This window comes from Borostomias antarcticus (genome assembly GCF_949987555.1).
Source record: "Borostomias antarcticus genome assembly, chromosome: 3".
NCBI classification, from domain to species: Eukaryota; Metazoa; Chordata; class Actinopteri; order Stomiiformes; family Stomiidae; genus Borostomias; species Borostomias antarcticus.
Window position 1 is genome coordinate 4,139,145 of NC_140236.1, and position 11,429 is coordinate 4,150,573.

The following is an 11,429-nucleotide window of genomic DNA, read 5'->3' on the forward strand; positions in this document are numbered from 1 at the left end:
TCAGAGCCGTGACGGGAGTGAGGGATGATCTCACTCATCTCTGGAAACCCACTCCTCCCCTCAAACAAACATCGAGGTAGGGACTTCTACCATCGGCGTTCACACAGATCCTGTTCAACGCTAATTTTTAATTACTTTATTTTTTTATCCCTCTCATCTGCGCTCCTATTCAGTCCAGCGTGTCCACCTGATTGGGTAGAAGCAACGGCAGCTCGATCCCAGCATGCTCGGCGTCGAACAGGTTGACCGCGTCCGTAGCGGTCGCCGGGGGCTGCGGCGGATCGGACGCCAGGGAGGGGGGCTCGGTGGGGAGGTTGGGCTCGCCGGAGTTGCGCAGGGAGAGGGAGAGCGCCGGCGAGGGTCTCCGCGGCGAGTGGGAGGAGCAGCAGGGCAGCAGTCTCCCGAAGGCCCGCTTGAAGTCGCGCATGAAGAGGGGGTAGATGATGGGGTTCATGGTGCTGTTACAGTAACCCAGCCAGGTCATGGTGTCGAAGAGCACGGGGGGGACACACTTGGGACACACCACCTAAGGGACAGGACGAGACATGAGGCGCTCACGCGTTAAAGGTCATCGCACTGTAGAGTACAGTTCATCACACATCGATCACTTTTTGTGGCGGTGGCGCGAGGGTTGCCGGGCGATGGCATTGCCCGGGACGCATCTGCCCTCTCTTGTTACAGAATCCAACGGAGCGTAAATAACCCTGGATGAACGAACAAGTACACGAGGAATCAATGGGCTATATGCACAACTCCGTCTCAGTACTTCCTGGAATTAGACATGCTTCTCTATTTCCTGTCTTACACTATTAGATGAAATTATTATTCAGGTGTGCCTGATCATTGTGCTGCAGTCAGGCACACCTGATTAATCACTTCATCCAATAGTGTAGGACAGGAAATAGAGAAGCATGTCTAATTTCAGGAAGTACTGGAGTTGTGCATATAGCCTATTGTCGAATGAGTATATGAAACATGATTGAAATTCATCTTTTATTTTGATCAGGCAGTTCCTTCATGCGTGCCCTCATTTGTCCTGAGAAGAATATTTCATATGTAATTGGGACATGAGCCCTAAACTAACTATAGGAAATGGGGTAAGACCGTGAGGTAGAAAACGTCTGTTGGAGGAGGGGTCCACTACCGAGACAAGTGTGAAGGAGGCAGAAGGAAGGCGGGTGAAGAGAGGGGTTCATTCACACCATATTGAGTGTGAAGATGGCGGAGAGGAGAGGCTCACTTGAGTGGTCCGTGCCTGTGCTAGGTTTTTGTGGGAAAGGAGCGAGGGAAGCAGATGGGGAATTAAAATGACTGGATGGTAGAAAGGCTAGTAGGCCTACACAGGACGAGTGTAATTACCTCTTTCCCAAGACTCACGTATTTGAATTTGATCTTGCCTTGATCCCATGTAATGAACAAACTGAAGGCGTTTCATGTAACGTTGACAGGGTTGACCAAACCTCATCCGAAATTGGTTATTCTGATGTGTGGTTTGCACTGTTTTCCCCTCCATTTCTGGGTCATTATGCCCGTCTATTTCCACATTGGATAGCTTGGCAGGACTACAACCCTGGAACTGGCCAATGCCTAAGTAGACAGGTTTTTAAGAGGGTACAAAAAAAAAATACAAAAGGTTTTGTATTTCACACTTTGCTTTCATGCTCAACAAGAACACCTCTACGGATGATACTGGGGTGTTAGATAAAAACTTACCTTCTGAATCACTGAGGAACATTGAAAATGTATCTTTAACAAACAACAGCTGAGAATTGTATGAAAATTATTCTAAAACTACTTTTTAAAATAAGTTTAATTGTTGATCTCATCTCTAAATGGTTAAGATACCTAGTGGCTCTCTCTATCTCCATTCTCTGCTGATTTTAATAGATCCAAAGGCACGCACACACATACACACACCTTGCCGGTGTGGACCACACTGACCTGTGCCATGTTGGTGATGAAGAAGGGTAGCCAGGCACCGAAGAAAAGGCCCAACAGGACCCCCAGGGTCAGACTGGCCTTCAGCGCCCTCCGACCCTGCCTGTGAGCCAGCCGACGTTCGCTGTTCACTGACAACTGAGCGGAGAAAGACAGACAGGTCTGTCAGATAGACCGTCCTTCATCTGGTGCTGTTGCCCACATTAAACCACCTCTTCTCGTGTTCAACACATTTCAGTGAGGTACTCCCACCAATGCATTTAGGTTCTTTACTAAGAATGTACATTGGACGGAATCTAATGGCTTAGAGACTAATAGTCTTCAATCTGTTCTTTTGTCTCCAAAGGACTCCACTGGTAAAGTTAGCTAGCTTCGTGAGACCATCCTGATGTCGCAAGCTCACATTGTTACTTTTAAATAAGTGTAGATACTCTCGATAGAGAACATTTTGAGCTTATTCGGAAAACGGATCTCGCCAATCAGCGTTGGTTCTGAGGGCACGATAGACCTTTTCAGATTTTTTTTAAGATGTTTCATCCAATCACCTACCAAGTAGTTTTGAAAGTGCCTGCCCTTTTCCAAACAGTTTCCAAAGGAGAGTTTCCAGATGGGTATGTGAAGAATACGGTTAAAAGTTAGCATCCACCAAAGCAGATTTATTTATTTTTTTAAAGTTTTGTTGAGATGAATGAGAGGAAACATGAAGAGAGAACTTGGTTTCTTGTAAGGAAACAGAAAACACCTGCACAGTCTTAATTTGCTCAATGGAATCCGTTTAATACCTTTCAGTCTCACAGCCTTCTTCAGGTATATTAGTACTCCACCTATGCACCTGTCACTGAGACTTGATTCAGGTGTGCAAGAGACCCTCTTATGTCTTTCTTTCATCTATGTCAAGAGACTCTTTTTATCTTGAATAGGTGCAGTGCATACATTGAAGCAGACTTATGTTGCACATCTGTAATTTACAATCCTAAGCCTTCAGTGTCATCATAGTCAACAGCTGATTGATTGATTGATTGATTTTTAAGACAGGGTCAAGGTACAGTAGACATTTACCCTATAGAATAGGGAGAGATGCATTGTACAAGGTTATAGCTAGACAGCTAATTTCCACCCGCAGTCCCTGGGCAAATAAATATACAGTCTTAAAATAGTGGGGCAAATAGTACACAGTAGGAATAGGATAATGGACCTTAAATCAAATGCATATACATTATTCATGTTTGTTGGCTAACTACTTCTCCAACAGGCTCTGTTCCCTGTCATCCTTCCCCTAGATGTGTTTATATTAATGTATTTTGTTTTAGGTAAGCTAGCTTTCAACGTCTTCTCTTTAATTCTCTCTTTCCCATTCCCTTAGCTTCGCATTTACATTAGTCATTAAGCAGATGCTTTTATCTGACTTTTTTTACCTTTATTTTTTAACTTGATGACTTACAAGCTTTATCTGAAGTAACCTTACATCACTTATAATAATAAATTACTAATTAATTTATAAAGCACTTTTGTGAGACAATCTCAGTGCTTCTTATTTACTTACATTGCATTTTGTTGTCTCGTTCATTCAGTCGATTATTACTCAATGTTTATTCCTCAGACACTTTTTTATTTCTTTATTTTTTTTAATACATTTAATTTTTCGGATTATCCAACTTTTCACCTAATTTGGTAGCCAATTGACCCTGACATGCAGCCTAGTGTCCAATCACTTCCTACTATTGAAGATTCGTCATGCAACCCAGCCGGCCGGCGATACGAAGGAGAGACAACTCTCTCTTAGCTCACAACCATAATTCTGACACCAGACGGGGTTGCTAGTGCGGAACCCTCGAGCCAAGATTAAACTGACCACCATCAGGGAACGGCGGCCTGATAGGCCACTCCCTCTGGGATCCGGCCGTACTCGGATCTAGCGACACCCTTCCTCGACACACTTCCTGAAATTAGACATGCTACTCTATTTCCTGTCCTACACTATTGGATGAAGTGATTAATCAGGTGTGCCTGACTGCACAATAATCAGGCACACCTGAATAATCATTTCATCCAATAGTGTAAGACAGGAAATAGAGAAGCATGTCTAATTTCAGGACGTACTGGAGTTGTGCATATAGCCTATTGGACCGTGGAGGTAGTGGTAGCCTACTGCCACTTTTCTTTTTAGCAATCAAACATGGGCCTTAAGTTACAAAAGCTTGAGAGCCCCTGCGTTAGACCACTACACCACCACAGACCATCAGCCACTTCATTTTAACAGGTAGGGGGAAGACGAGTGGTGGACTAGCCAGGCCAGCACACACAGGCAGGTACTGGTGTGAAAAGATTTCTACTTGCTACCCTATTATTCTTTTGGAGTCCAACTTAGATTATGTTACGCCTCTACACCCCCTGTCCTGTGCTGTCTCTCCCTTACCGGCATGTTGCGCAATACAGGCTCCGGATGACTGTAGTCGTCTCCGTCCTGGGGAGCGTGCCCGGCCACGCCCCCCGGAGAAGGGGGTCGCGAGGGCTCCCGAGGCGAGTTGTAGGGGTACGGCGGGTGACTGAGAGCCGCCACCCGCCTCGCCTGCCTCCGCGCCACCAGCAGGATGCGGCAGTACGTGAAGCAGATGGCGCCCGAGGGCAGGAGGAAGGTCAGGACGGACGCCACCACGGCGAAGGGCAGCGTGATGTTCAGGCGGCACTGGAAGGACGAGCGGCCGGGAGTGGACGCCAGCTCCCTGAAGTAGGACACCGGGTGCCACGCCATCAGCTCCGGCGGGGTGCTGACGTTGGCGCTGCCTGTCCGCTGACCCAGGCTGTGCCAGTTCATCTCGATCGGAAGGAAGGAGGCGAGCGCCGCCAGCCCCCAGGCTGCGCCCACCAGCAGCAGCGCCCGCAGGGGGGTCATCCTCTGCTTGTAGCGCAGCGGCGAAATAATGAGCAGGTAGCGGTCCAGGCTTATCACGCACAGGTTGAGGATGGAGGCGCTACAGCACATGACGTCAAAGCACTGCCACACCGGACAGAAGCCCGGCCACAACACCCAGGTCCCGCACAACACGTTCAGCATGGCAGGGGGCATGACCACTAGCGCCACCATCAGGTCGGACAGGAAGAGCGACACCAGGAAACAGTTGGAGGTGCAGCGCAGGGAGCGATGGGCGAACACCAGGGCGATGAGGAGAGTGTTGCCGCACGCCGTCATCAGGATGATGAGGGTCAGAGTGCATGCTAGCAGCCAGGAACCACTGCCACTGACGCACCACGCTCTACCAGGGGGTGAACTACCGTTGAAGCCCCCTAAAGGGTTAATGGCATCCACACCTGTTACTGCTCCAACTCCCTGCAAACCAGGTGAGGTTGAGTTCCCCATAGCAGTGGTTGACATCAGCTGATGCGAGAGCAAGGTCTTGTGTCCCTTTTGGAAGCGGATGAAAGGCACAAGATTGATGTGACGAGCGAGAGTGTCACTTCTGTCGCTGTCAAATATTCGCACCTAGTCCGGTTGAGAAAAAAGAATGAAGCAAAGCCATGAGTGCCTCGTATTGAAAGCCATTCACAATTGACCACTCTCCAAGGAAGGGTAGCAGAGTGGCCTGTGACTCAACGTTCTCCTGTGTGCAAAAACCCCAGGTGTCCTGTTGTCAGTCGCCGCAAAAATAAGCGCCAGCCTTCTTCCCATCTTTCCATGGTGTAAAATAGTCCTGCCTCTCCACAGCTTTGAGTCAGAGTGAGCAACTCTGTGGCTGCCAGTGGATTTCTAAGCTGCGTGTCACAATGACACCCTCAGGGGGAGGGCAGATGAGAGTCGGGCTCTGAGAACGCAAGAACAAAGGCTTTTTGAAATCCAGACAACATCAATTACCTTATTATCTCTTATATACATTATTTTTTTGAGAGTGGTGGTTCCCTGTACGCTGGTGTGTGACAGAACAAACAAAAATGACCATGGTGATCATTGTATGGTTGTTATTTCCAAGCAAGGCTCTGCCCTCAAGTGCTGTACAGGTGTCATGGTTGGTGTAGCGTTGCCTTTAGCTCCCCCGCTCCAGTTAATCTCTGTGTCGGCCACTCCAGCGTGCCTCCGTGGCTAGAGCTCTCAGCTTCTGGAGAAGAAGCGTGCCTGAGCATTGAACTGCTAATACATGCTAGTGCACAATCACAGCCTGGTACTGCAAATTCTTTATCACAACAAAAAACGTTTTTAATTTTTAAGATTATAATTTTTTTTGATCATTTTTGAATGATCTTGTAAGGATTAATGCAATACTTCTCCAATTTTGTTTGTAAGGGTATATCACATCAGGGGGTTTGAAATCTATGGACAACTGAGTGTCAAAAAGCAATTAAATGAATCCATTAATATTTACTGCGGTCGTTACTGATAGAACCATAGATTGCAATTTATTTAAGCATTCTTAATAATACCCTCCACAATACACTGGGGTTGAGATCAAGGCTGACAAGAACATTGTGCAGTAGTCAATTATGTAAATTATGTGACACAGTTTTAATTGGTTTTTCAAGACGAGGCAAATTAGACTGTTTGGTCAGAGAGCACTTGAGCTCTCTGACTGAGTGCTAATAAGCATTTACAAAATGATGCCCTGGGCAAATGTGTCTGTACAAAATTACCAGCTTTGTTAGAATTCACTTCTTTATTTCCCATCACATCAATGACACCAAGGTCACTAAATAATATGTAATTGCCGTTTTACACATAACACAGAGACATCATATTCTTGGTTTTGTTTTAATGAAAGAAACAAAGACTGTCCTGTTAAAGCACAAATCATACTGAGTCAAAAGGAAGGGTCAGTCAACAGAAAGACACGGATCCGACTGGAGACCAGTGCAAATGATGGGCATCCCAAAGAGGCTTAAGAGAAGGAAAAACAGTCTGGCATCAACATGCAGTTACTGCTCCTGTGGAGGAAGAAAAGAGAGTCAGTTGACGTTTACAGTACATGCGCATAGACGGTTGTGTACAATGATATTTTGTTAAGATGCATCATGCATTGTTCTGGTCCTATGAGGTATTTATGTACTAACCTTCACCGTATTTCTGTGTAGTAGATATGGTGATCTCAAGTCATTCTGGCAGTTTGAGTATGCCATCCCAAGCCCCACTCCTAAGCCAAAAGCAATTGGCCATGTGTGTCCTGATGTAAGAAAAACAGTCGTAGCTACCATAATCAGGACGATAAATAAGCCCCCCCCGCAAATAATGTCCCACAAGTGAACCCTGACACACAAATAATGTCCCACAAGTGAACCCTGACAGATGCATACTCTGCTGCTGTGGTTTAATTGCTGCTCGTCGATCATTCTGCAGTCTCACATTTACAAACCCCTCAAATGAAGAATGACCAATTGTGTTACACATTTTTAAGCAGTGTAGCCTTCTATATGTGACCTGTCTGTGTGTTCGTTGCATGAGTTTTAGACCAAATACCGTTGCACACCAGCAGGTTTTAAGTAGTCTGCAGGTGGGTTCAAATATATCACGTTCCTCTACTGCCCAAAGAGTATGATGTCTCAATATGGTTTCAGGCACCTGCATTTGCACTTACGTTTGAAGAATATCACTGAAAAGACGATTCCTAAGCCCAGACCAGCACCTGAAAATGACGAGGAGAGAAACATTTAGATTTACTAGATTTACTCAGAATGTGAATGGCCACAGGGCTCATCGTTTTGGTGCCATAGGGGCACAGCACGGGCTGCTCAGTACTGTTTAGCAAACATGGCTAATGTTCATTTGCAAAACCGAGAATAGATCAATATCTTGCTCTAGCTATAAAAGTACCTCTAGCATATTCCTTTCTAAATCGGATCACTTGACTGACTTGACAGAGCCAACAATGACGTAGAACCGCTGATCCCTGCCCTGTTCATCCAAAGTGTGACGTACAGTAGCTATCTGGCTATCGTAGCGAGCTAAACCAGCATCAAGACAAGTAGCCTTCTTCCATCGCATCTGCATCCAGTCATCTGGCACGTATGCCCAGTTCTGTGTGGAATTCACTGTCTGCACTAAATGCATTAAGCCAGAAGCCAGTGCAATACAAAATTAGATAGCTGAGCAAACTGGTTAGCTAGCAAGCTACTTGTCCTTGTCTAGCTAGTCACACAAGTGATGGTGACGGGCGGCTAATGTAATGACAGCAGCTTAATCCGTGTGGGCTGTGTGATCATATATAGACATGAGCAAATATTGCGATCATTTACCAAGTTATGAGCAAATATTGGGATCATTTACCAAGTTTGACGGTGCTATCTGCGAGACATCGGTCCAACTTCTTTCCCAGCTCCTTTTCAGACATGATTAGCTTGATCTTGGCTAAAAATGTCTAGCTGGTCAATGAGTTTGTTGCCCTCGCGATAAATCGTGTAGAAGTGTGCAAGTTCGCCTCCTATCGACGGGAATGAGAAGCAAGGACACATTTACACATTTGTGTAGGGCTGAATTAGGACGCGCATATTTGTGTAGTTTGAATGAATATCATTTATTGGAGACGCCTTACCGATTCACTAGCTGTTCGTATCTTTTAGGTCATAACACAACTCATTTGCAAAAAGAGACAGTTTACCTGAGATGACATTGGAGAACTTGCTAGCAAAAAATAATTCCAGAAGTTGGATTATGTAAAAACAATAATTATGAAAACATGGCAACTAAACTACTGTAGGCCTATATATATACAAAGTCAGAAATTTGCTGTGAAGCACAAATGACTGTGAGAAGTAGAAAATACAATCTCATGGCAAATATGATAGATCTACAAACATATGCTGACACAAAATGTATCAGTCCTCAAGTGATAGATAATTACATATACAATAATTAACAGTTACACTCTGCAACAGTAAGTTACTATAACAAACACGATTGACTATATCATTTGGAAACTGCCAAAAGTGCTCAGATCCAGGCCAAAAGCAAGGCTTGCATTTAGACAGTACAGCCTCTGCTAGACCTTCAGTGACAAGATGGTGTTTGATTTCAGATAAGCATTTTACACATAGTAAGTTCATTTAAACAGCAGGCTTAAACCAAAGAGGTAGAGACTGTGCCCTTAAAAGCAAATGTGTTTCCTTTGCTCAAAGTGGAAATTCACACACAACCTATTCTTTAAATGAACACATACTCTATCTATGCTAAATCAACTAAAGGCTTGTGTTTGTTCTGTCTTTACAGTGCTTCGGCTTCTGTCAATGTATCTTTGAGGTGGTAACTAATAAAGCACAGCACACTTCATGGAATTTGTCCTCATAAAGAAAAGGGTGAACAGAGGTGAAGATGCTATCAACTCTGCCCCATGGCCTCTAGGGACTGTTCCTCCACACACACACACAATCCACATGTTCTCTGTTGATTCTAGATTTAATCACTGATTGTTCTCAAGTTGAGGTTTGTCTTCCTTGGCTGGCTGATTAAGATCCTCCTTCTGGGTCTTTACCGAGCTCTTGCTGATAGTCAGTAGGTCACGTAGCTCCTTGTTTTCTATCTGAAATGAATAAAAGGTGAAGTGAAAAGTCAGTCACAATTATTTTTGACACCAATACTAGGATTGGCTGCTTGCATTCTTCAATTTTATGTCACTTTGATCTTAGCTCGGATCTTGATCTCTGGTGTTAACGAATTGGCCATTATCAACACTGTGTTTACCTCTAGCTGAGCAAGCCTTTCTCGAAGAGAGCAGTAGTGCTGATCATCCACCTGCACAGCTCTTCTCATCACCTGGCCCATCTCACATATCCGCTCCAGTTGGCTTTGCACTTCCTGATTGAGAGAACAGAATGCCATCACTGAATATTTTTCTTTCATAACAAAAAAGGAACTAATTACATTTTAATTGAACTTTAAGGTGCAGTATGTGGTTTGGCTTTCACTTTTTGCTATATTTTTTGCAATTCTCATTACATCCCGACAGTAATCAATAAAGTGGTCTGAAACTAAAATGAAATAAATCCTGTAATCTGTGGAAGTCACAGGACTGTAATAAGTGCACCAAATCATTTTAAGTTGCCAACTTGGCCTACCTGAGTGTCAACCTACCTGCCTGCCTGCCTAGCGAGTATCATTTATTTTCCCTCAGTTTGGAGGTGTGGCTTTGGATGGAGGCTGGACAGAGGGGTGCATACTGCACCCTTAACATTACATGTCCAATATGTGAAATACATTACCGTTCATTCGCTAAACCTGATGTGAATGTTACCCCTTGGCTCTACTGTGGCCGTCAGCGTCAAACGTCAGCGTCGACATTCTACTGTCAAAAATCAAGAAATGAACCTCGGCAATTCTCTAACGTCGGATGCTGACGTTGAATGCGATGCAACAGCTGCAGTGGAGCCGCTGTCATTAATTACAGTGGATTCATTTCCTTAGCGTCTGACGGTTGATGCTGACGGCCCCAGTGGAGCCAAGCTGTTACTCAACCCCTGAGCTCAATAGTGTGCAAAACAGTACCTTGGCATGGTCCTCATGAAGACTGAGCACAGGCTTGGTGTCCAGCTCCTTCTTTCCCATCATTAGTTGGAGCATCTGCTTGCGGTACCGACCCATGATCAGCTCCAAAGCGTACTGGTGCTCCTCCAACGACACCCACAGTTCTACAGAGAGAAAACACAGGGCCACAGGACCTGTCAAGCAACTGTGTTTGAAAGTTAAGTCTGGCATATCTGACACACTGACAGTGATAACTTGGCAACACATTGTATTTGTTGTTTTCTTTAAAAAGCAGTAGGGACAGGGGGGTTAGATAAAGATAGTTAAATAAATATACATTGTGCTTGCCTTTGTTCTCTTGCTGTAGCTCCTTTATTTGAGTATTCTCTTGAGTTAGAAGGACGTGAGGCTTGTACTTTGACAATTCCTGAATTTCAGAACCATCCTCCAGATACTAGGGAAAGAGAACACAAAGAGCTCGTGCAAATAGACATTTTAATTGTATACCACTATTTTCTGCACAGATGCTAGGCATTTACCTTCAACCCATACCAGGCTGTCAATCGATTCTTACCTTATCCGGAAGAGCATTCCCCACCTCTCTCATGCCCTGGACTCTCTGGCTGAGAGCTCCAGACTGCTCGATCAGTCCTTCTGCAGCTGTGTCATGCTCTTTCAACCTCTCCAAAAGCGTGCGAGCATCACAAAGAACTTTCTCCAAAGTGCACGCCATTGATTCAGCGAGCTCGTTAGCTAAAGTTACACAACTTCCACTGAATAACGTTAGCTAGCCGAGTAAGTGCTAGCTAGCTGGGAAACCAGTCTATTTGGTGGGTAGCTAGCTAGCTAACTAACTAAAGGATAACAGCAACATAAAACAGATGGGGTCTAACCGGAGAAATGAGGTTGCAAACAGGGTGATTTTAATTCCTTGCTGACAGTCTAATGAATTATTGTCGAATATGTTGTGAAAATACAAAAACACAACCCCCCAGCAAACTCCGGAACAAATGACGCATGGTTAATACATCACTACCGGGTTTGAGCAAGAACA

At 44.9% G+C, this 11,429-nt stretch overlaps 2 protein-coding genes across 2 annotated transcripts; both read right to left on the reverse strand.

Annotated features, from left to right (window-relative positions):
• Positions 1 to 169: 169 nt before the first annotated feature.
• On the reverse strand, positions 170 to 8,249 carry htr6 (5-hydroxytryptamine (serotonin) receptor 6; the record flags this gene model as incomplete). Its single annotated transcript, XM_084461934.1, has 6 exons — positions 170 to 526; positions 1,942 to 2,076; positions 4,355 to 5,419; positions 6,845 to 6,849; positions 7,497 to 7,544; positions 8,186 to 8,249. 6 exons carry the CDS (start codon positions 8,247 to 8,249, stop codon positions 170 to 172), a joined length of 1,674 nt encoding a protein of 557 aa, XP_084318060.1.
• A 200-nt stretch (positions 8,250 to 8,449) lies between these two features.
• sike1 (suppressor of IKBKE 1) lies at positions 8,450 to 11,331 on the reverse strand. Its single transcript, XM_084435906.1, has 5 exons — positions 10,950 to 11,331; positions 10,724 to 10,829; positions 10,397 to 10,539; positions 9,596 to 9,709; positions 8,450 to 9,434 (listed from the first exon to the last, which is right to left on the reverse strand). Exons 1-5 carry the CDS (start codon positions 11,106 to 11,108, stop codon positions 9,315 to 9,317), a joined length of 642 nt encoding a protein of 213 aa, XP_084292032.1. The 5' UTR covers positions 11,109 to 11,331; the 3' UTR covers positions 8,450 to 9,314.
• Between the last annotated feature and the right edge of the window lie 98 nt (positions 11,332 to 11,429).